This window comes from Mastigoproctus giganteus, chromosome 10 (assembly GCF_048544385.1).
Source record: "Mastigoproctus giganteus isolate SK-2022 chromosome 10, ASM4854438v1, whole genome shotgun sequence".
Lineage (NCBI taxonomy): Eukaryota > Metazoa > Arthropoda > Arachnida > Uropygi > Thelyphonidae > Mastigoproctus > Mastigoproctus giganteus.
Genome location: NC_143584.1, coordinates 57,204,167 through 57,230,763, shown reverse-complemented (window position 1 = coordinate 57,230,763; position 26,597 = coordinate 57,204,167). Strand labels below are relative to the sequence as shown.

At 38.2% G+C, this 26,597-nt stretch overlaps 1 protein-coding gene across 2 annotated transcripts in view; it reads left to right on the top strand.

Moving 5' to 3' along the window:
* CYLD (ubiquitin carboxyl-terminal hydrolase CYLD) overlaps positions 1-26,322 on the top strand; it is a 645,450-nt gene extending 619,128 nt beyond the window's left edge. The window contains exons 15-16 of one of the 2 annotated variants that reach the window (XM_090382243.1): positions 3,266-3,482; positions 25,798-26,322. In XM_090382243.1, the coding sequence (XP_090238369.1) occupies positions 3,266-3,482; positions 25,798-25,988 (408 nt within the window). In that variant the 3' untranslated portion in view covers positions 25,989-26,322. The remainder of the gene's footprint in view (positions 1-3,265; positions 3,483-25,797) is intronic. The other variant, XM_090382244.1, reaches the window with a different exon arrangement.
* The last annotated feature ends 275 nt before the right edge of the window (positions 26,323-26,597 follow it).

Here is a 26,597-nt window from a genome sequence, read left to right as displayed (position 1 = left end):
CACCCATGAATCAGATGACATAACAGGGCTGACAGTAGAGGAACCAGTAGCTGGAAGTGATCACAGAGTTCTACGGTGGATGATGATGAGAGAGGTAGCAGTATTAAAAGGCAAAGGAATGGGTTTTAATTTCAGGAAAGGAAATTATGATGCCTTAAGGTAATACATGGCCTCTATTAACTGGGTAGATATCGTGCAGAGAATGAATACATTTGAACTGTGGTATGCTTTTAAAACATTAATCACAGATGCCTTGAATGCGTATATACCATTAAAAAAATACTCCATGAGGAGGGGTTCCAAGTTGGATGAATAGTGAAATTGCCATATTACTTGACCAGAAAAAGGTGGCATGGAAAAGTTACAGAGCAATAAAAAGTACTGAAGCGTATAACAGCTACAAGGTGATCTGTAATAGAGCCACAGAAAAGGTTCGACAGGCAAAGGAAGTTTATGAGAATCACTAGCAAACAGAGCAAAGAGGGGGGGATAAGGCCCACATCTGGTGAGTATGGGCTTGGCACACCCAGGGTCCTGAGCTGGATATCATCATTCTTCTCTTTATTGGTGATTCCCTTCTATTCTCTCTCTCTCTCTCTCTCTCTCAGGGTAACTCGGGAAATTTTTGCTGGTGCAGCATAAGCCTCAGGTTTCCTTGCACCATGTAGCTAATAATAATAATGATAATAATAAAGGAATTCTTCACATATATAAATGCCAAGAAGAGCAGGACAAACCAGACCAGATCTTTACGTAAGGGAAAGGGGATAGTATTAAATACACCAGCTGCCGTTGCAGATGAACTCAACAGTTATTTTGCATCGATATTTACAAATGAAAAACCTTTTGTGGCAATGGGAAATTGTGGGAGCAAAGTTGAAAAATATGTAATTAGTGATATTACATATCACTAATTACAGGGTCCTGAGCTGGATATCATCATTCTTCTCTTTATTGGTGATTCCCTTCTATTCTCTCTCTCTCTCTCTCTCTCTCTCTCTCTCTCTCTCTCTCTCAGGGTAACTCGGGAAATTTTTGCTGGTGCAGCATAAGCCTCAGGTTTCCTTGCACCGTGTAGCTAATAATAATAATGATAATAATAAAGGAATTCTTCACATATATAAATGCCAAGAAGAGCAGGACAAACCAGATCAGATCTTTACGTAAGGGAAAGGGGATAGTATTAAATACACCAGCTGCCGTTGCAGATGAACTCAACAGTTATTTTGCATCGATATTTACAAATGAAAAACCTTTTGTGGCAATGGGAAATTGTGGGAGCGAAGTTGAAAAATATGTAATTAGTGATATTGAAATTTCGCAAGATTATTTAATGAGAAAACTTTCGAGCCTACAGGCCAGTAAGGCTCCTGGAGTTGATGGAATATACTTATAATCTTAAGGGAGGCGGCAAGTGAGTGCATTGAACCATTGAGGCTAATTATGCGAGCATCACTAGACTCTGGGGAGATTCCCTTGGATTGGAAAAGTGCCAATGTATCTCCAATACATAAGGGTGGCTCTAAGAGTGAAGTGGGAAATTTTCGACCTGTCAGTCTGACTTCAGTAGTAGGGAAAATCATGGAGGCAATGATCAAGGGTGGAATTCAGGATCATTTGGATCGAATTGAAATTCTCAAGGGTACTCAGCATGGTTTTGTAAAGGAAAAATCACGTTTAACAAATCTGGTTCGCTATTATGAAAGGGTCACTCACGAGCTGGATTTAGGGAATAATTTCGACATTGTTTATCTAGATTTCAGCAAAGCTTTTGACTCAGTCCCACATGAGTGGTTGCTTTATTAGCTGGAACAGGTTGGAATCACTGGGAAAATCCGTAGATGGATAGCAGGATGGCTTCAGGGCAGGAGGCAGAGGGTTGGCTATTCCTCAGATTGGGTTGATGTAAGAAGTGGGGTTCCCCAAGGATCAGTATTAGGACCACTGTTGTTTTTAATTTTCATAAACGACATCGATGAAGGGATAGAAGGCGTGATGTCTAATGCATATGATGTTAAAATTGGTAGAGTAGCTAATGATCATTGTCAAGCTGAGCTTCTTTCAGAGAGACCTAGATAGACTTCAGGAATGGTCAGAAAAATGGCAGCCATGCTTTAATCCAACAAAGTATAAGGTATTACACCTGTGAAACAGTAATCCCAAAATAACTTATTCACTTGGTGGAGTTCAACTAAACTCAGGACTAGAGGAAAGGGACTTGGATGTTACAATACGGTCAGACATGAAATTCTCTGAGCATTGTAAACAGGTTGCAAGGAAGGCCCACGGTGTCCTATCGATGATCTATCGAACTTTTGCAAGTAGAGATAGGGACGTGATAATCCCATTATATAAGGCTTTTGTTAGACCACACTTGGAATACTGTGTTAAAATATGGAGACCGCACCTAAAGAAAGACATCGAGCTTCTTGAAAGGGTGCAAAGATGAATAACTTGCCTGGTGAGATCGACAAAAGGGTGTCCATATGAAGGAAGACTTCGAATATGTGGGTTGCAGAGTTTGGAAACTAGACGCCTTAGAGGAGATTTGATTGAGGTGTTTAAGGCTGTAGGCATCAGTAAAATGAATGAGGACGGAATTTTCAAGGTTATAAATGATGCTAAAACTAGGGGACATAAATTCAAGTTACGAGGGGGGAAATGGATTGGACTGCAGGAAGTTTTATTTTAGCCAACAAGTTATAAATTACTGGAATAAGTTGCCTACATGGGTGGTAGAGGCTGACAGTTTGGGGAAATTCAAAGGTCATCTGGATAGTACCTTCGGGTCAGGGAAGTGCATAGGATGATAGGTTTAATTTCCTTTTCTTTTACTAATTATTATTATTTATTTATTTTTATCATTGTTTTTTTCGGGGTTTTTTTTTTTGGCCGGTGCAGCATAAGCCATAGGCTTTCTTGCACCATGCGGCCATTACTAATATTAATACTATATTATAGAAATATAACTATTTTGCAATGATTTATTATATTTTTTCCAAAGTTAAATGAGTTATGGAGAAAGTATAACATTTTTTTTACACTTGTATTACAAACTTGAATTATACGTGTATATATATATCCCTTTATTTTAACATTAAACATTGGTACATCTTTTGACGTAGACGTGATAGAGACATTTTGTGGTGATTTTTGGAATCAACACATTTATTTCATTGGCTAGTGTTACAGTTAAATTGTTACTTATGTGCTTCATTATAATTCTACAGTTGAATATGATTTTTTTTTTTTTTTTTTTAAACAGAGTCACAGTCATAAGAAACGCTCTCGTCACAAAAATACCAAATTGGGTGTTCCAGCAGAATACCGAATGCTGAAAGATCATGCTCCTGTTCCACGAATTTACATGGAGCTGTTTGCTGTAGTATGCATAGAAACAAGCCATTATGTGTGCTTTGTGAAATGTGGAAGTGGACCTGATGCCCCATGGTGTTTTTTTGATAGCATGGCTGACAGAAAAGGTATAAAAAAAATAAATTCCATAAAAAATTTAATATGACATAATTACTTTATAATAAACTAATTTAATTAATTACTTTATAACCTAACCCTTATTTTAAGATGAACTTTTAAGGTTGCTGCAATTGTAGAAGGTAGCAAGAAAATCATTTTTTTAACTATAAAGCCATTCTCATTTCTGGGTTCCATTCAGGTCATCACTTTCAGCCATCCCAGAATCAGTCTTTTTTCTGCTATCCCAATGGCCCTGAGTGCCAAGCAATATTACCGACTATGGCAAAACTTGAGTGATCTACTAGTGCACATATGTATATGACAGGTTGAAAAGTTTCTAGCCTCTCATAGAAAGAATTCTAGAAGGTTATGAAAATCCATTTATTTTTCAACATATCCCCCTCTCCCTTAGGTTAACATGCTTAATGGCATGATCTACTAGTTTTTGTAACTTGCTCAAATAAAATTCCAAAGGTTTTTGCCTCAAACCGGTTGTTGATTGCATCCATCACAGCATTGCCATTGTGGAATTTCTGTCCTTTCAAGTCCATTTTGAGATTTGGAAAAAGCAAATAGTCTGAGTAGGGTGGATGCTGTGATAGCTCAAAGCCGCAGTCACACAATGTTACCTATCTCACAAATACTGTGCACCAGTTCACTTCTTGATGCAAGATAACTGCCATAATTTCCTGTTTCACTTGAGCTTCAATTCCTTGTGGAAACATCTCAGTAGGTTTAGAATAATACTTGGCACTTATAGTGGCACTTTGTTCCTGGAAATCAACTATGATCATGCCTTCTGCATACCAGAAAATGGATGTTGAGACTTTCTCACAAACCTTTTAGAAAGGGGAGAAGAGGGATGCTTCCAATGTTTCAATTGTTCTTTTTTTTTTTTCAAAGTTGAAGTGGTGCATCCATGTTTCATCCATAGTGATATACTGCCCTCAAAACTGAGTTTCAATAGCTTAAAAATGCTGCGCAATCTCACAACAACTCCTCACTCATTCCCACTTTTGATTTGCATTCAGTGCTTTAGGCACCCACTTTGAAGAAACCTTCATTCCTAAAACATTACCAACCCACAAGTGAGCCCCCACAACATCTCCCACAAGTGAGAGATAGTGAATGTTGTCTCAGTGTATGTCAATGTTATTCTGTGGTCTTGCATGATCAGTTCATGAATGGCATCCATATTTGCAGATGTCAATATGGTAACAGGCCTCCCATTGTGGGGTACATCTCCTACAGTGTCTCATCCACACTTAAATTCTGCAACATAGTTTTTGATCATAGCATACTACGAAGGACAAGATTTCCCTAATGTTTGCTGCCTGTCTTCATGAATCTGTGACATTCCCTTTAACTGAAGGGAACTGCACGGTGTTCGATTCTCTCTCTCTTATTTTACAGTTATATTAATATATTTTCAGGTTTATGACTGTATTCAATACAGAATATAGTTATAAACCTGAAATTTTCTGTGCACGTACTTTCACTTAGCCCAATATAGATTGCAAAAATCTTTGCTAAGGACTTTTCAATCCCCCCCACACCCTTGTTTCTCATAAGTTCAAACACTCAAAATATATTTATAATATTGCATAAAATATAACTTCTAAAATATTGCATAAAATATACAGAAAAGAAAGCTACCTTTCTTTGATCCATTATTTTGTTTACCAATCCTTTAGTTTTCTTGGTTGATCAGTAGGTGGCACCATTCTTGCTTTGCAGGATCAAAAACAGCAAACAGTGACTAATAAAAACTCTAACTATCCTAGTCCCTCCCAAGGCTGCCTAGACAAACAGGAAAAATTAAAACATGGACACCATTAATACTGCTAAGAAAAGGGGGGAAATGACACACATATGCACACCCCGCTTCAACTTTCCTAATGGTCCATTATAGCAACAAGCAGACTGTAAGGAAACTGTCACTATTTGTGATCTAGAAAACACTACATGGAATAACTAGATCCCCTAAGTCAATCAAAAGGCTTGGATCAAGAAACATGTTGGTTGAAACAAGTTGTCCAAAACATTCTGAGAGATTACCGAAAGGAAAGCAATTAGTTTTGGAGGACTGCTAATCACAGTCACTCAGCACAGAATATGCGGGGAGTGGCTGAATTCATTACCTTAACAAGTGAAACACCTATAGAAATTTGAAAGAGTGAACTGGGTAAAACACAAAGAATTAGAAATACTAGACTTCCAAACAATCCAACAAGAGACCCCTAACAGAACAGCAAAATATATTACTGGAAAATATATTATATGCAGCAGAACATGTAATTCCCCAAACATCCAAGAAACTGTCATATGGTGTGAAACAGAATGTCAGTTAGCCAAGAAAGAACAAGAAATCTTTGATGCATTTCATAGGACCCTACTATAAATAACCTTACTTATAAAAAAGAGCCTGAACAAAAGCACAACATATCAGACACTCTAGTAAAAAGGAGCCATGTATCCTTACACATCATTAATCAATTGAACAGCAAATATCCAAAAGATATGGAATAAAATAAAGAAATGGAATGGCTGATACCAGAACTTCTCCTTTCAATACGTTGGGAAAATCAAATTGTCACTGAGTTAATCGATCATAGCAAATATCCTTGGAGAAATATTTGCAAAAGTCTCAGCAACCAAATCATTCACAGTCATATTTCAAAACAGAAAAAAGGAAGCATAAATTAAATTTCTCCTCAAAAAAGCAAGGCCTAATATATTGTATCTTTTATGATACATACACAAAGCCTTGTCCATGTCAGGACAAACTGCAACAGGTCTAGATAATATACATTACATGATGTGCACTACTATTGTAAACAAGAACATTATATAATGAGATTTATGTGGAAATTGCATTACCAACCTATAGCACTAACTAGCTGCCTTTGTAAAATTCTAGGAAGAATGGTTGACAAGAAACTCACTTGATATTTAGAAGATAATAATACAGTAAACCATTAATAATACAGTAACTCAGGTTACATTCCTGAGAAATGCCGTGAATACCGAAAACGCGAATACTGAGTTATTGCTCCCATAGTAATAAAGGGGTTCCGTTCCAAAGTATGAAATATATAATATCAGTGTGTAGATACACCATCGACAACTCTTAAGAAACTACAAAGTAGTTGTTGTAGGCATCATTTTCTCTTTCTCATATTGTGCTCTGCCTTCACAACAAGTTGCCATGAAATTGCACTACCTCGAATAAGTAATGCTTCACTAATGGAGAAGACTATTGTTACTTATTCTCAGTGAGTACCACCACCCAGACATGTTTCAAGGCTATTGGCCTATCATCAGTGGGTGGGCAGGTACCCTGGTATTGCAGACATGAAGACCCAGTTGTGAAGATAATCACACAATATGAGAGATGCCAAAAGGTGTATATGACAATATTTAAAATAACTAAATGCACAAGGCATAATACATTAAGAGTTTAATATCTATATAATATCGGTGTGTAGATACACCATAGACAACTCTTGAGAAACTACAAAGTAGTTGTTGTAGGCATCATTTGCTCTTTCTCATATTGTGCTCTGCCTTCACGACGAGTTGCCATGATATTGCACTACCTCGAATAGGCCAATAGCCTTGAAACATGTCTGGGTGGGTGCTACTCACTGAGAATAAGTAACAATAGTCTTCTCTATTAGTGAAGCGTTACTTATTCGAGGTGTAATTTACACCCTCTAGGTGTAAATCTTAAAGATATCCTCATAAACACAATCAATTTCATAGTGTTGCAATTCCAACAAAACTTCCCCCCATCCACCTTGGGAATGGGTTCCACCCAAATGTAATCTCCAAATCTTAGCAAACCCTTAGCCATAATTATGAGAGCTTCCTTGGACTCTACAGACTAGAGATGTGCAAATGTGACCCCAATTCACAAAGGAGGATCAAAGGCTGACACAAGTAATTATAGATCTGTGAGTTTAACTTCTGTTCCAGGAAAATTAATGGAAGCATGGTTAAAGAAGCACTGCAGGATCATCTAGACACGACTTCAATTATAGCTCGGACACAACATAGTTTCGTTAAGGGGAAGTCTTGCCTGACCAATTTGATTGGATACTATGATGCAGTCACAAAAGAACTGGATGCAGGGAATAACTTTGATATTATATACTTGGATCTTAGAAAGGCTTTTGATACTGTTGGACATGGAAGACTGCTGCACAAATTGGAGCAGTGTGGCATTGGAGGCAAATTGCTGCTATGGATAAAGGGGTGGTTGAGGGGGAGAAGACAGAGAGTAGTAATCAATGGACACTGCTCGTCGTGGACTAATGTTATTAGTGGAGTCCCTCAGGGTTCAGTGTTGCGTCCATTATTGTTTTCTGTATTTATAAATGATATTGATGATGGTATATCAAGCTTAATGTCCAAGTTTGCAGACGATACGAAGGTTGGCAGGGTTGTCAAGGACACTACTGACACTATGCTGCTGCAACAGGATCTGGAAAGGTTGAGCAGATGGACTGAGAGGTGGCAAATGAAGTTTAACATTGATAAACGTAAAGTATTACATATGGGAAGCAGTAACCCTAGAGTGACGTATCAACTCTGTGGTACTAAGCTGACAGTGGTAGAGAATGAAAGGGACCTGGGGGTAATTGTGCAGGCAGATATGAAGTTCTCTGAGCAGTGCAGATGGGCTGCAAGAGTAGCTCATGGTGTATTGTCAATGATATATAAGAATTTTTCTAGTAGGGATAAGGAGGTGATTATTCCCTTGTATAAGGCAATGGTCAGGCCACACCTAGAGTACTGTATACAGGTCTGGAGGCCTAATTTCAAGAGGGATGTAGAGCTTCTGGAACGAGTACAGAGAAGGGCAACAAGATTAGTGAATGAAACAAAGTGGTGCTCTTACAAAGAAAGGCTTAAGTTTTGCAAATTACAGTGTCTAGAGACTAGGCACCAGCGAGGTGATCTGATAGAGGTGTATAAAGGCTTGAATGGTTTGAGCATGCTCAATGCTGATGGGATTCTTCCACTTGAGAGGGCATAAATTCGAATTAAGGAAAGACAGATGTAGGATAGACGTGCAGAAATTTGTCTTTAGCCAGCGGGTAGTTGGTTGGTGGAACAGACTTCTGTCCCTTGTTGTGGAAATTGATAGCCTAAATAAATTTAAGGCTCAGCTGGACAGGTATTTCAAACGAACAGAGGGGTGAAGTGGAAGTGGGTTTTTTTTTTTTTTTTTTTGTTGATGCTGCATAAGCTTGCTTTCTTGCATCAAATGCCTCTACTAATGCTAATGCTAAACTCCAAACATGGAATAAAATATCCCAAAGAGAATCTCTAGCAGCTATATTCTATCATCAGTCACAGTAGCCAAATTACATCCCTATATTAGCATTAGTTGAGACATATGATGCAAGAAGGCAAGCTTATATAGCATCAGCCAAAAAAATAAATAAATAAAAATAACCTTCCAATTTTGCCCATCTGGTCACGCCAAATGTTTGTCTAGTTCAGCCTTAAATTTATTTAAGCTATCAACTTGCACAACAACAATAGATGGAAGTCACCTCGGGATAATCACCTCCTTGTCCCTGCTGGCAAAATTCCTAGATATCATTGAAAAGTCTCCATAACCTGCCCTGGCAACCAGTCTTTACTGCTCAGCGAACTTCATATATGACAGCACATACCCCCAGGTCTTTTTCACTTTCCACTTCTCTGAGTGTAGTACTACAGAGTTTGTACATTTCTCTTGGGTTACTGCTACCCATATGTAGTACTTTGCATTTGTCAATGTTAAACTTCAGTTGCCACTTCTCAGCCCATCTGCCTAACTTTTCTAGATCCTGTTGCAGTAGCATACTGTCTTTAGTGTCATTAACAACCCTGCCAGCCTTTGTATCATCTGCAAACTTGGACATTAAGCCTGATACACCATCATCGATATCATTTATAAATACAGAAAACAACAATGGACCCAGCACTTAACCCTGAGGGACTCCACTAATATCATTAATCCACGAAGAGCAGTGTCCATTGATTGCCACTCTCTGTCTTCTCCCACTCAACCATCCCTTTATCCATAGCAGCAATTTGCCTCCAATGCCGCACTGTTCCGATTTGTACAGCAGTCTTCCATGTGCAACAGTATCAAAAGCCTTTCTAAGATCCAAATATATGATATCAAAGTGCATCCGCTTTGTGACCACATCATAGTATCCACTCTAATTGGTCAGACAAGACTTCCCCTTAACAAACCCATGCTGCGTCTGAACTATTACTGCAGTCTTGTCTAGGTATCACCTCTTTAACCAGTGACTCTATTATCTTCCTCAGAACAGAAGTTACACTAATAGGTCTATAATTATTTGTGTCACCCTTTGAACACCCTTCCTAAATTGGGGATAATTTGCACATCTCCAGTCCATGGGGCCCTCCCCTGAATCAAAGTATACTCTCATAATTAGGGCTAATGGTTTGCTAACCCCTTCCTCACTGCCTTCAACAATTTTTCCTCCACTTTGCTCTCAGTTATTACAAAATCACTTAGCTCCCTGTTAGAGTTTGATAAACTTCTGACATTCCCCTCCTTGAATAACTCCTTATGTGTGAATGTAGATGCAAAATACTCATTCAGTTTATCAGCTAATTGAGAAGGACCAGTCTGATTTATGAAGCGCAGAACAAGATTAAAACCACTGCTTGTTCCTCCTAGAGTTTCCATAAGTAAAGAACTCTTTGCATCCTTCGCCCAAGACTTCTTGGAATCTGCCTTTGCCTGCCTAACCTCTTTTGTGACTTGATTACAGACTAGTTTATATATGCCGTAGGCTTCTGTGTCGCCTGATAATTTATATGCAAATTATCGCCTGATAATTTATATGCATCCCATGCTCACTCCTGAATGATGCACAGGAGTGAGCTCTAGCATTGAGTTTTTTTTTTATGAAAACCCCAAACACGAAAGGTATCAAAACCTATAGTACTTAGTACTGTGCATGGGTTGAAGGATAAGTATGGGGGGAGGGGGATGCCGGAAACTTTGCTCTAGAGACTAAACATGGGTTTCACCACTTCAAGCCTCCAATAAGCAAAGTGGTGGTATTTCACCGGTTGATGAAAGTCATCTACCACCTGAAATTTGTGCAAATGAGAACTTGATGGCCCCTCATAGTTAATGTCTTCAAGGATATATACTCTACATCTCAAACTCTCATAAACGTCCATCAGAACACTGAGTTGGTGCCTAATTTCTTCACAGTCTCTCTGCACCTAGCACACACAAAGACCCTCCTTGGCTAGATCATGTCCTGTTCTAGACTGGTCTCCAAACATTTCACATTTCGCACATTTTTTTAGACTGTGGTGCTTTGGAGAATCGCCCCCTTCGGTTCTCCTGCGAGCCACAGTACTACTGCTGCTTTGTGCTCGCTGCTTTGCTGCTCTAGTCAGGGTCATGATTCCATTTAAATATAATTTCATTAACAGTGAAATATTAACTTTAGGAGCCATAGTAAGGGGTTTTTAATTTAAAATAAATGTAAAACAGATATATACAGCCACTCCCCAACTTACCTAAGAGTTGCATTTCATGGAATTCTAAGTAAGTCGGATTTTACATGAGTTGTAATTTTCCCAATGCTTATGCAGCACTCGCAACTGTGCTCGTTGAATTGATTGAATCAAAAAAGAAATGTTCGACGAACGTGTAAATAGAATTATTTATTGTATTTATTCAGTTTTTTATCTCATGCGCAGGAAAAATTACAAAAGTGTGAAATTTAAAAATTATAAAATTACAAAAAAAGAAGGGAGACAGGCATAACATCAATAAGTTTTACCTCTCGAGCATCATTGCCAGAATCGATGTCTTCAGCTGATAAGTACGCCACTGCGGAGGTTGAGAGCTATGGAGATTTAGAAGGGGTCAGCTGCTGAACCTTACGAAAGAACATATTAATGGATGACTGGATGGTGGCTTTTTTCTTTTCATCGTAGATTTCTTTGTAGCAAGCAAGCATATCATTCACCCCTCTTGTTAACTTTTAAGAATCGTTCGCTATCAGGGTCCATCTTCTGAAACCATGCCATTGCCATCTCTTTGGTGATGAAGCGTCTTAGCTTCTCATTTGGTTCCTTGAGCTTCGTCAGCATATTCTTCTTTCACTATACTGTCGCTGCCTGCAAGTCAATAAGTTCTTCATTAGATAATTCCTTCTCTTCTTCCTCTGAAACCTTTACAATCTTATCTGTAACCTCTTCATATGATTCTTTTTTTTTTTTTCAAATCCTTCGAAGCCCAGGTGCCATGGGCATATTTTCTTCCATGTGACTACTAAATACCATAAATATTTGTATTGACGATTTGTTGTAAACTCTACTGACTTGGTTGTCGTGCCAGAGTATAAAGAGAAAATTTATTTATTTATTTAAACAACTTTTAGTAATTTCCATCCAGGCCTTATTAATGTGTAAGATGGCGTGGTAAGTATTGTAAGATTTACAAAAGTCTCTTAACGTAAAATTTTTCTCATAGTCTACTGCAGACAATGTTTGAGCAAATGTTGTGCATAAATAGTATGCTTTTAAATTCGAAATAACATCCTGATCCATAGGTTGGATGAGTGAAGTCATGTTTTGCAGTAGAAATATGATTCTCACATTCGAATTGAAATCATCTAGATGCGTAGGATATCCACAGCATTTAAACCAATCCTTAAAGAAAGATATTGTTATCCATGCTCTCTGGTTCCTTCGGAAATGCACGGGTAGGGTGGCTTTATTGGTGCCCTTAAATGCATGAGGATTTCCAGAATGGTACACAAGCAGTGGTTTTAATCTGTAATCTCCCACTGCATTAGCCCCAAGCAAGATCGTTGCCCTATCTTTTGAAGCCTTGAAACCTGGCATTGTCTTTTCCTCTTTGGCAATGTATGTTCGATCTGGAATTTTTCTCCAATACAGAGCATGCTCATCAATGTTAAAAATTTGCTGCGTTGAATCAATATCCTCCTTTATCAATAATTTTTTCAAACACATCACAAAATTTCTCTGCAGCTGCAGAATCGGCACTGGCGACTTCACCGCATACTTTAACATTGTGCAAACCAGCATGATGCTTGAACCTATTAAACCAGCTGTTGCTTGCCATGAACTTGGCTTGGGGTTCGCCATACTGATCCTTAATATCTTCATAAATACTTCTTGCTTTTAGCATTAGCATTAGCATTAGTAGAGGCATTTGATGCAAGAAAGCAAGCTTATGCAGCATCAGCCAAAAAAAAACCACTTCTACTTCACCCCTCTGTTCGTTCGAAATACCTGTCCAGCTGAGCCTTAAACTTATTTAGTCTATCAACTTCCACGACAAGGGATGGAAGTCTGTTCCACCAACCAACCACCCGCTGGCTAAAGGCAAATTTCCGCACGTCTATCCTACATCTGTCTTTCCTCAATTTGAATTTATGCCCTCTCAGGTGATTATTCTGAGCGAGAGAAAGAATCTCATCAGCATTGAGCATGCTCAAACCATTCAAGGCTCTATACACCTCTATCAGATCACCTCGCTGGTGTCTAGTCTCCAGACACTGTAATTTGCAAAACTTAAGCCTTTCTTCGTAAGAGCAACCCTTTGTTCCATTCACTAATCTTGTTGCCCTTCTCTGTACTCATTCCAGCAGCTCTACATCCTTCTTGAAATGAGGCCTCCAGACCTGTATACAGTACTCTAGGTGTGGCCTGACCATTGCCTTATTCAAGGTAATATTCACCTCCTTATCCTTTTGCTTGAATGGTCATTAGACTCAGGGGCACTCGCTTCTGAATCTGATTTTCCATCCATATTATTAATAGTTTTTCCATCTTCGATATAGCACCTGAATGCTGTTTTGTGGTGATCACTGTTGATCTTAAGTGCATTGATCCTTTGACATGTTCTTTTATATGCACGTTGTCCTTTAAAATAGTATTCACTGTTGAAACAGCGAGACCTAATTCCCTTGCCTTAGATGACAAACTTTGTCCTGCTTCGTACTTCTTAATCAATTTCATCTTCATTTCTAAATCAATTTTGTTTCATTTCCTGGCACTGCCAGCACTTGCACTTTCCGTTGTCCCTTTCCTTTCATCATTGTAATAAGTAAATCGGAATGAAGAGAAGTTTCTGAAAATTTGTTTTTTATACGATTGAAGATTTCAGTGATGAGGACACATTTCACCATAATAACGTAAAAACCCACACAATTCCAGTTATCGGTATTATCGCAAATGCAATAAGATCGAGTTTACTACATGTTTATAATTAGATGCACCAACCGAAAAGCCCAATAAACCAGAAAGTGCAAATTGTTTTTATTGTGAGTTTTTCCATCTTCGATAAATTGTGAGGTGTATTGCTTGTTATAACGGAACATATGATAATGATGAAAGTGTAGTGCAATTTCAATTATAAATATGACCTTTTAGAGAGATAAAAAAATTTCAACTTCCAAGGGCTTGGAACAAATTACAAACACAATGTATTATTGGGTTCACATTACGATGTTTTCACAATATCCCTTTTTTTTTTTTTTTTTTCAGTTTGCACCAACCATCAAAAACTTATATAAAGTCGAATTTCCGTAAGTCGAGTATTATGTAAGTTGGGGAGTTCCTGTAATCCATGATATCAGCACAGAATTCATGTGACTTGCTATTTTCTTTTTTTGGCACTGCAAGACATCTGCGCTATGTATAAACATCTGATCTCAATGTGCCGTTATATCGACAGTCTACTGTATATAGTTTTAATTCCTATAGTCATGTAGGTTAGTTTATTTTTGTATTTGGAATGGTACAGCGTAATATTCAGATAGCCTTTGTTTTCAATATTTTCACAGGAATACTTTGTAAATAAAGTATAGATGAACCAGAACCAGGGTGTGTTTGCTGCGAGCAATAATTGGCTAGGTTACCAACAGATTGTTAAATTTTGAGAGGAGCAAAGAGAGCATTATTATTCATATGGGGGATAACAATATTAAATGAATATGACCTGACTTGCGAGGTGATCTGATTGAGGTGTATAAAGTCTTGAATGGTTTGAACATGCTCAATGCTGATGGGATTCTTCCTCTTGCTTAGAATAATCGCTTGAGAGGGCATAAATTCAAATTTAGGAAAGACAGTTGTAGAATAGATATGCGGAAGTTTGCCTTTAGCCAGCAGGTGGTTTATTGTTGGAACAAACTTCCATCTGTTGCTGTAGAAGTTGGTAGCTTAAATAGATTCAAAGCAGAACTAGACAAACATTTGGAGTGAGTGGATGGGTGAAATGAGAAGGGTGGGTTTTTTTTTTTTTTTTGGCTGATGCTACATAAGCTTGCTTTCTTGTATCATGTGCCTTTACTAATGATAATGACTCCTTGCTGGATAAATACAGGACCATGCTAAAAAAATGCCACAAGTTAGGTCAGAATGTGTGTGTGTCTGCAGCTTTGTCCAGACATCATAGGAAGGATTATATGCTGAAAGCCTTTTAGCACTCAAGATTTGAAGGAATCTATTCTGCAGAGATGGTATTCGTTTGAACAAAGGTAGTGCAAGGATTTTTGCCAGTATCATTGAGGATACCTTAATGGTTCAAAGAAACTGCTAGTTTGGGGGGGGAGAAGACAGGTAATATTGATCTGCATTTATCTGATGATATGGGTAAAAGTAATGCTCGCATTTACCTCAAGAATTCTTGTTTGTTGCTGAAACACCCAATGTTGGCAAGATGTTCTGAGGGTAGAAACATTTCAAATGAGCGGGAAATGTTGCTACCAACATTTCAGGATAGTAAACTACAAAAGAACACTTAGACTTAACTGTGTCTACGGTATTTTCAGGAATGTTATCAATAAAATGGCTGAATTTGTCAGCCTTAATTTTCCTCGTTAGGACCTGAGCATGAAAAAAACTTTTCATGCTCAGGCTGTACTTCTGACTCAGCAAGTCTGAGTCAGAAGTTATATCTGCCAGCATGGAATCTGTGTGGTGTGAGTTAGTTGGAAGCAAAGGAATAATTGGTTAGTTGGAAGAATGAGTGGGAGTAATCTACAGACCAGAAAACTGTGAAGAGTGTGATGAGGATCTCTACATGCAGATGGAACAGGCAAGCAAGCATGAATGTCTTATTATGGGTGACTTCAATATGCCCCAGATAGCTGGAATAAATGGGAGGAAAACTCACCATGTAGAATAGTTTTGTTTTGTTTTTTTAAATAAACTAAATGATTATTATTTGTACCAGCATGTTAGAGAAAATACTATGGGTGAGAATATTCTTTACCTCATCATTACTCACATATCAGATGACATCACAGGCTTAAAGTACTACCTGACAATGGTTTTTGTCAGGTAGTGATCACACAATCATACGGAAGATGAAAGATGTTGCAGTAGTTAAATGTAAAGGCTCCGGTTTAAATTGCAGAAGAAGGGACTTGACAGTTTAAGGGTTAAGATATATGGCATACATTAATTAGGTGGATTGCAGAATGAGGGCAAATACATTTGAATTATGGAATACCTTTAAAGTAACAATTGCAGAATCAACGAACACATACAGACCATTAACAAAATATTGCACGATGAGAGTGCCGGAATAGATGAATGCAGGGCTGGCCAATCAAGTAGAGCAGAAGAAGATAGCATGGGAAAATTACAAGGCAACGAAAAGCCTACAACAGTTACAAGTTTATCTGTAATAGTACCACAAATAAGGTTAGGGAAGCCAAGGCTGCAGGCTAGAAAGCACTGGCTAAGAGAATAAAGAATGTCAACAAGGAATTTTTCATGTATGTGAATACAATTAAAAGAAAGTGAATCAGATTGGAACTTTACACACTGGGTGTGGGAAAGTCTTAGATAACCTAGCTGATGTTGCAGATGAACTGAATAGATACTTTGCATCTGTCTTTACTGAAGAAAGATCCTTCGTGCTGAGAAGAGGCTGAGCCATATGAGATTTTATAAACATAAAGGCTAATAAGGCTCTGGGAGTTGAAGCTGCCAGGGAATGTATTGACTATTGAGGTTAATTCTCAGGGCATCTTTGGAATCAGGAGAGATTCCTTTGGATTGGAGAAGTGCCGCATAACACAAATACATAAAGCTGGTTCTAAGAGTGAAGTTTGTCTAACAATTTGTCTAACTTCAGTGGTAGGAAAAATCTTAGAGAGGCAATGATTCAGATGCAATCCAGGGACCTTTAGATAGATATGTATGGCATTTTGAAGGACACACAACATGGTTTTGTCAATAGAAATTTGTGTTTAAGTAACCTAATAAGCTCTTGATTTTTTAAGGAGTCCTTATGTGCTGTAATGTAATAACTAGATCGTATGTATAGCTTAGCTTAATTTTCAGCACTCACCTCATAATAGTTTTGTGAAATGGAGTTTCCTATCGTGCAGATCTGAATGCATTGGGTAAAATGTGGAAATGATAGGCGTGCGGAAGAGGTGTAATATATAGTTAAAGGATTTGTGTTAAATTGACTCTTGATTTTTTAAGGAGTCCTTATGTGCTGTAATGTAATAACTAGATCGTATGTATAGCTTAGCTTAATTTTAATGAGGTGAGTGCTGAAAATTAAGCTAAGCTATACATACGATCTAGTTATTACATTACAGCACATAAGGACTCCTTAAAAAATCAAGAGTCAATTTAACACAAATCCTTTAAGTATATATTACACCTCTTCCGCTCGCCTATCATTTCCACATTTTACCCAATGCATTCAGATCTGCACGATAGGAAACTCCATTTCACAAAACTATTAAATGAGGTGAGTGCTGAAAATTAAGCTAAGCTATACATACGATCTAGTAACCTAATAAGTTATTTTGACACAGTAACTCATGAGCACAATGTAGGGAACAATTTAAACAGATTATTTGGATTTTAGCAAAGCATTTGACTCAGTTTTTCATAAGAGGCTTCTGCATTAGCATTAGTAGAGGCATTTGATGCAAGAAAGCAAGCTTATGCAGCATCAGCCAAAAAAAAAAAAAAAAAAAAAAAACCACTTCCACTTCACCCCTCTGTTCATTCAAAATATCTGTCCAGCTGAGCCTTAAACTTATTTAGGCTATCAACTTCCACGACAAGGGATGGAAGTCTGTTCCACCAACCAACCACCCGCTGGCTAAAGGCAAATTTCCGCACGTCTATACTACATCTGTCTTTCCTCAATTTGAATTTATGCCCTCTCAGGTGATTATTCTGAGCGAGAGGAAGAATCCCATCAGCATTGAGCATGCTCAAACCATTCAAGGCTTTATACACCTCTATCAGATCACCTTGCTGGTGCCTAGTCTCCAGACACTGTAATTTGCAAAACTTAAGCCTTTCTTCATAAGAGCACCCCTTTGTTCCATTCACTAATCTTGTTGCCCTTCTCTGTACTCGTTCCAGCAGCTCTACATCCTTCTTGAAATGAGGCCTCCAGACCTGTATACAGTACTCTAGGTGTGGCCTGACCATTGCCTTATACAAGGGAATAATCACCTCCTTATCCCTGCTAGAAAAATTCCTATATATCATTGACAATCCACCATGAGTTACTCTTGCAGCCCATCTGCACTGCTCAGAGAACTTCATATTTGCCTGCACAACCACCCCCAAGTCCCTTTCATTCTCTACCACTGTTAGTGTAATACCACAGAGTTGATACGTTGCTCCCATGTGTAGTACTTTACATTTGTCAATGTTAAACTTCATTTGCCACCTCTCAGCCCATCTGCTCAACCTTTCCAGATCCTGTTGCAGCAGCATAGTGTCAGTAGTTTCCTTGACAACCCTGCCTACCTTTGTATCGTCTGCAAACTTCGACATTAAGCTTGATATACCCTCATCAATATCATTTATGAATACAGAAAACAATAATGGACCCAACAGTGAGCCCTGAGGGACTCCACTAATAACATTAGTCCACGACGAGCAGTGTCCATTGATTACCACTCTCTGTCTTCTCCCCCTCAGCCACCCCTTTATCCACAGCAGCAATTTGCCTCCAATGCCACACTGCTCCAATTTGTGCAGCAGTCTTCCATGTGCAACAGTATCAAAAGCCTTTCTAAGATCCAACTATATAATATCAAAGTTATTCCCTGCATCCAGTTCCTTTGTGACTGCATCATAGTATCCAATCAAATTGGTCAGGCAAGACTTCCCCTTAACAAAACCATGCTGTGTCCGAACTATAGCTGAAGCCTTGTCTAAATGATCCTGCAGTGCTTCTTTAACTAGTGCCTCCATTAATTTTCCTGGAACAGAAGTTAAACTCACAGGTCTATAATTACTTGTGTCGCCTTTGATCCTCCTTTGTGAATTGGGATGACATTTGCACATCTCCAGTCTGTGGGTACCTCCCCTGAGTCCAAGGAAGCTCTCATAATTATGGCTAAGGGTTTGCTTACTTCCTTTGCTGCCTCCTTTAATATAACTGGATAGATCCCATCCACCCCGGGTGCCTTTCTTGTGTTTATCTTCAACAATTTCTCCTCCACTTTACTCTCAGTTATTACAAGATTCTCTAGCTTACTGCTAGAGTTGAATACACCTCTGGCTTTCCCCTCTCTAAATAACTCCTCATGTGTGAATGTCGATGCAAAATATTCATTTAGTTTGTTAGCTACCTGAGCAGGATCATCAACACTTGACCCATCAATATCAAGTGGACCAATCTGATTCATCCCCTTCCTTCTAGAGTTTACATAAGTAAAGAACTCTTTGTTGTTTTTCTTTGCATCCTTTGCCAAGGATTTCTCATTATCTGCCTTTGCCTGCCTAATCTCCTTGGTGACTTGGTTACAGACCAGCTTATATCTATTATAGGCTTCCATGTCACCCATTAATTTATATGTATCCCATGCAATTTTCTTCTCTGCCATATATCTCATTAGTTCATCTGACATCCATTTAGGCCTAAACCTTGAACAATACTTCTTAGTTTTAAAGCCTAGTAGCTTCCAAGATAAGTTCTTTGAATGCTTCCCATTTTGCATTTGCTGTTGGTAACATCATCAGTTGGTCCCACTGTATAGAATTTAAATACTGTCTCAGTCCATCGTAGTCGCCTTTACGAAAGCAATAACCCTTCCCTTTACCCCTAATGGTAGTTACCTCTTTGAGTAAATCACACTTCAGCACACTGTGATCACTGCCACCTAGTGGTTCATTTATCTGCAGATTCTTAATTCATGAAGAATCACTGCTGATAATCAAATCAAGAGTATTCTTCCCTCTAGTTTCCTCCTGAACATGCTGATGTAGAAAACAATCATCTAATAAATCCACAAAAGCCTTGCTAGTGTGTGAGTGACCAGCCCCCAAATTCCAGTCAATATCTGGGAAATTAAAATCTCCCATTATAAGACTCTCTGATTTACTGGCCCACTCTCTTTCCCTGTACAGTATCTTATTATACTCATCAGAGTCATTAGGCCTATAGCACACTCCTACTCTCAATTTTGATCTCCCAATGCTTATGTCACACCAAACTGACTCGACACTGCACTGTCCAGCGATGTCTACTGGCTTCACTTCCTTGGATTTTATGTATTTCTTAACTAATAGCATAACCCCTCCTCCCTTCCTATCCAGTCTATCCTTTCTGTAGATGTTGTACTCCCCAAATTCCAGTTCTGTATTCCTTATATCTGTATGACACCACGTCTCTGATATCCCAACAATATCTGCCTTTGATGTTTTGAGCAATACCTCAAATTCATCAAATTTATTTACTAAACTCCTAGCATTGGTGTACACGCAAGTATACATGCACCTATTTCTATTCTTAGCTACCCTAACACAACCCATGTGTTTACTTGTACCGCAATGACTCCCGGCAGTCTCTGAAATATCCTGCATCTTGTTTTTCAGGCTTATGCTCATTCCAATAGAAGCAGTGCAAGAATCTCTTTCACCTCTGCCAGTGGCTACTGTTAATCTATTCGTCTTTGTCTCCCCCCCAAGCTAGCAGTTTTCCGACCCACCTATCGAGGCAGTGTTAGGTGGGTTGTTTTCCGACCCACCTAACACTGCCTCAATAGCATCAGCAAATATTCTTGCACCCTTTCTATTTAAGTGTATCCCATCCCTGTAGAAGCAATCTCTCCTGTTAACAAGTACAGTCCAGGCTGAAAAAAATTCTACCCCTTGAGCCTTGCACAATCATTCCAGGGCCGAATTGATCGACAAGGCTCTCATCATATACTCCCTCCTATCTTGTCTGGGCAGAATTGCAGACACTTTCAAATTCAACCCTAATTCACGGCTTTTTTTCAACAGTGACCTGTACTTGTTAAGCAATTCTGCCGGTCTCCTACTCTTGATATCATTAGTGCCAACGTATACAACTATATCACCTTTTGTGCCCTTAAAAGATGATATCTGCTCTACAACGTCATCAACCTTTGCCCCTGGCAGAACATGTATAAGCTGGAACATGTTGAGATTGCTGGTTGGTTGCAGGGCAGAAGGCAGGGGGGGGGGGTTGTGATTAATGTGTAACATCGGGATTGGGGATCCAAGGATCGGTTCTTGGATTATTTTTATGATTTTCATAAATTACATTGAAGAAGGGATAGAAGGCATGATGTCAAAATTTGCAGATGATGGCAAAGATTGGTAGAAACATTAATGATCAATGCCAAGCAGCGCTTCTTCGGGATGACTTGAATAGACTCCAAAAATTGTCAAAAAGTGTCAGCTACACTTTAATGCAGCAAAATACTTACACTTGGTAAATAGCAACCCAAAATAAATTACACATGGTGGGATGGAATTAAAAACGGTTGGGGAAGAAGGAGATCTGGGAGTTATGATACAGATAGATATGAAGTTTTCTGAGCTGTGCAAATGTGCAGCCCGGAAAACTCGTAGTGTCCTATTGGTGATTTATCAAAAACATCCTGTAGAGATATGGATGCCTTGCTCTGACTGTATAAGGCAATTGTAAGGCCACATTTGGAACACTGTGTTCAAGTATGGATACCTCATCTGAGAAAATACATTGAGCTTCTTGAAAGGGCCCAAAGACTTGCATAGTGAGATCAGCAAAAGGATGACTGTACAAGGAAAGACTATAATTATATCAACTACAGAGCTTGGCAACCAGGAACCTCAGAGGTGACCTGGTTGAGATTTATAATGCTGTGAGAGGGATTAGTAAAATGAATGAAGGTTCAATTTTCACTGTTATAAAGAACTAGGGGCCATAAATTCAAATTACACAGGAAGAGTTTTAGATTAAATTGTAAGAAGTTTTCTTACAATTTTGTTATTTGATATTTAGGAGCATTAGCAACTAAGGCCTTATTGCTCTGGGGATATGCAGTGGCCATTCCCTAACCTTTCTGCATCCTCCGTATTTTGTGGTCACGGGCTCGAACCCCAATCTAATCAAGAAGCATGTGCTACGCACTGCTGCTCCTGCCCACCTGGCTACTGAGGCGCCTTGCTCAAGTGTAAGTAGTCTTGTAACTCAATGTGCACTAACACAAGTCATATGCAGATAGTCATGGAGAATACTGTGCATGCTTCCTACTGATATTCTCAACATCTCTTCCAGTTGCCTTACTTTTATGTGACAATTTTCTCTCCCATTACCAGTGTTATGGTTTCTGTGGTGACAGAAGTGGAGCTCCAGGACCGCCGATTTTTATGACTGATCACATCCATCTTTAAACATTCTGAACTACTGCTAGCTGTGCTATATGGAAGTGTAAATTTACCATAAGCTTCTTTTAACATTTCATCCACTTCAGTTGACATTTTATTGAGACAGAAACAAAATTTTGAGAGCAGCAGTGTTCCTCATATGTCACGGTCATTGTTACGTAGGTGAAATTGAATAGGCTTAAACTTGACCGACCGACGAAGTCACACCGTGCACACAGGTCAACTGCCCAGTTCTATGTGATGCAGTTGGTTTTGTCTTAAAATCTGCAGCTCAGCTATAAATAGTAAGCAGTACGGTCGTTCATGAAAAATTACAATCATTCTTTATTGAACAGCCCTTGTATATTGTATTAAAACATTAAATGTTCAAACTTTTCTTTGTTCTTTTGCCTTTATGATTCATCTTTATGAATTATCAATATAACAGCCATAGTGGGTATTCCTCTGGAGAGGTTATTATAAAGAGACCTGACTGTATTTTGTTTACAGGGTGCTGATCATTGTATATTTGTCCAGGGGCGAGCCACCCCCAAGGGTGCAAGGGGGTGCAAATGTTCAAGGGGCACCTGAAACTTACATACATATATGTAGAAAATTTTAAAGGGGGTGCCACATAACCTAGGAACACCCCTGTATTTTCTGTTATTTGCTTTACTTTTGGTCCATAATTAAACATTATGTGATGTTGATGGAAATTCATGTGTGGAAGAACTAAATTATAAATTTGAGATAAATTTGTTCCAAGTTTCAATTTGTTTGTTTTTTTTTATGAATTTAATGAAACAACAAAAAAAAACAAATTTTAGAAACGAATTTTATGAATTTTAATCACAGCCCTATTGATTTTGGCTGGTTTTGTTTCTCTTTTGTTGCAAAAAAAAAAAAAAAAAAAAAAAATGATAAAAAAAATCTACTAATGAATCTGATTAAAGCTCCAGAGAACTTCTACAATTCTAATTACTATTCAATTATAAAAAAATTAAATAAAAATATGAAAATACTAATTTGAAATCAAGACTCTAGTCACACCATATGAATGCAGCTAATATTTATTAGTAATCCTCATGAACCAGACATGAACAAAATATTTTAAAATATAAGTGATATAAACACTATCGTCCATTTCAATGCCATACATGTATATGTTATACCATAAATCATAATAATAGCACATGGGGGGTCATGTCCATTTCAATGCCATACATGTATATGTTATACCATAAATCATAGTTAATAATGTCCTTACTTATAATTGCTTATATAATATTTTTAATTACAGGTAATTAATACATATCCCCCAGGGGCTCACATCTGGTCAGTACGAGCTTGGCACACCCAGGGTCCTGAGCTGGATATCATCAATCTTCTCTCTCTCTCTCTCTCTCTCTCTCTCTCTCTCTCTCTCTCTCTCTCTCTCTATCTCTCTCAGGAATTGTTTTGGCTGGTGCAGCATAAGCCACAGGTTTCCTTGCACTATATAACTAATAATAATATTAATGGTATAACAAGCAGTCACTATGTCTAAGTTGATTTACAGTCATTGCTCCTTGTGATACAAAAAATATTTTATCATTATTTTACTTTGATGCTGTGGCATCAGTATATATACAGGGTGTCTCAAAAATATGTGGCATAACTTCAGGAATGAGTTCCTCATAGGTAGACAATAAAAATATTTTATATCAACATAGTTCTGGAAATGCTTGGTTTCCGAGTTTTGAAGGTCTATCTATAACACTTAACTGTTCACATCACCTTATAGTAATTGTTCAAAATGTCCACCTTCTGCCTGAATACAGGTGTCACATCGACGTCTCATGGACTTGCGAAAACGATGCCAAATTCCTGGCATGTTTCGTATTGTCTCACAACCTGCCACAATTCCCCGGGGCTCACATCTGGTGAGTATGGGCATGGCAAACCTAGGGCCCTGAGCTAGATATCATCATTCTTCTCTTTCTTGGTGATGTCTTTCTACATCTCTCTCTCTCACACACACACACAGGGGGGGGTAACTCGGGAATTTTTTTTTTTTTTTTTTTGTCTGGTGCAGTATAAGCCTCAGGCTTCCTTGTACCATATGGCTAATAATAATAATAATAATTCGATTGCGGAGAGTTTCCACATCAGCTACCGGAGTTGAATAGACTTTAAGAGGGTTTAAATCAGGTGAGCATAGAGACCAGGCAGTTGATCCACCTCTACCTATCCACCGACCAGGAAACCTTCGATTCAGGTAATTGCGGGCTAGGTGGCTGAAATGTGCGGGAGTGCCATCGTGCATGAAGTGTGCTTGTTGACGAATGATCAGTGGCATGTCATCCAAGAAATCAGGCGTGTTGTTGTCCAGAAAGTTTCTGTACGCCTGCACTGTGAGTTTGTTTGGAAGTACATGGGGCCCGAATAACTTATCACCAAAAACACCCACCCAGGTGTTGAGGCTGAACCACTGTTGGTGATGTGATGGAAGAATTGCATGTGGGTTTTCCTCGGCCCATACATGCTGATTGTGAAGTTTTGGATTCCATCTCTTGTGAACTGTGCTTCATCTGTGAATATCACTAAGGCAGGAAAGTGAGGAGTTGTACCACACTGCACTGCTGCAAGAACCACTGGCAGAACGTTACTCGCGCAGGGTAATCTGCTGGCGACAAGGCCTGTACCCATTGCAGATGGTAAGGATACAGTTGGTGTTCTCGCAACACTCTCCAAATAGTCGAAGTTGAACAGCCAGTTGCATTACTATTCTGAGTGTGCTGATTCCAGGAGTGGCATGCACAACATCAAAATCTCCTCCTCTACTTCAGGAGTCGTAGATCTTGGTCGTCCTCTATTGGCAGCACGAGATTTAAAGGTCCCATGTTTACAAAGGCGGCAATGGATACGATAGGTACCTTCAAATGTTTTCCTGTCTGGACATCTTCGTTCTGGAAACCTTTCATAGTACAAATGACAAGCCTTCAGAACATTGCCGTCCACTAAACCGTATATAAAGTGCATATCCGCTTACATGGTTGGAATGGAAGACCACCAGATTCTCTCAATACCGTGTGATGAAGGAAATCACCTGCGGGAGATAAGACATTCCGATTAATAACTAGGGAACCAAGCATTTTAGGAACTATGTTGATATAAAATATTTTTATTGTCTACATATGAGAAACTCATTCCTGAAGTTATGCCATGTATTTTTGAGACACCCTGTATATATATATATATTGAATAGCTTAGTTATAAATTATCTTATTTTCGTTTTTCAGCTTTGGTGGTTTTACTTTTGCATTTACTTTGATGTTCCCAGTAGTTGTTTCACAGCATTGTCTTTCATTTGTCTGAATTATTAATTAATAGTTCCCTGTATCTAACTTTACTGGTGTTGGCTATTTTATGCATTTTATTTTGGTATTATAGAGATATTATACACATACAAAACAAATATTGCAAATTTGCAATATTTCTTTATTGCATTAAGAAATATTGCAATATATGACAAGTTATGTCATATTCATGACATAACTTGTCATTGGACAAGTAAATTTCTACATTATCTAAATGTAAATTAATCCTTGTAAGTGGTTAGCACTTTTTCAACATGCCACATTTATTATTTACTTACAGGTGAACAGAATGGGTATAATATTCCAGAAGTAGTGCCTTTTCCTGACCTGCGGTGGTGGTTGTCAGTGGAAGGCAATAACTTCCTTCTTTCAGCTAAAGATGATAAGGTGCTACCTGAGATTGCTAGGAGGTTGTTGTGTGATGCATACATGTGTATGTATCAGAGTCCTGATATTATGATGTATCGATGACTGCATATCTTTTAGGTCAACTATGACAAATTCAGTGCTTCCTGGAACAAGTTTAGGCCAAATAATACTGGGGCTGGACCCTAGATGCATTGTATATACAGTTGTTTATGATACTGCAAAACTATTTATAAGAACAAAATATATCTGAGAGATATCTCACGTGTTGCTTTTAAAATATAAGAAGTACAAGAAAGATATACATCAACCTCTCCCTTTCCTCACTGCAAATGTGAAATGTACAGGTAATGAATAATATATGTAACTTAAAAACTGTATAAACACAATTTAAAATAACACTGTGAAACAAAATAATATGCAGAAGCGTGGTGCTTTTTTTTTTTTCTAAATATAATGTGCAGTTAGTGAAATGTTGCTTTAATGCACCAAAACTCAAAAGTTACAGTTAAAAGAATTTAATGCTCCTTCTATATACAGATATTATTTGCTTTGTTATAATCCCAGATTTCTATATAGCACACTAGATATTTTTTGTTGATTCAGCAAAAAAATATGGCTAATAATAAATAAATAAATAAAATAGCTAGTATGCTATACTCCTAGTATTAATCAGTTTTTACAAAAATATACAATTATACCAATTATTTCTTA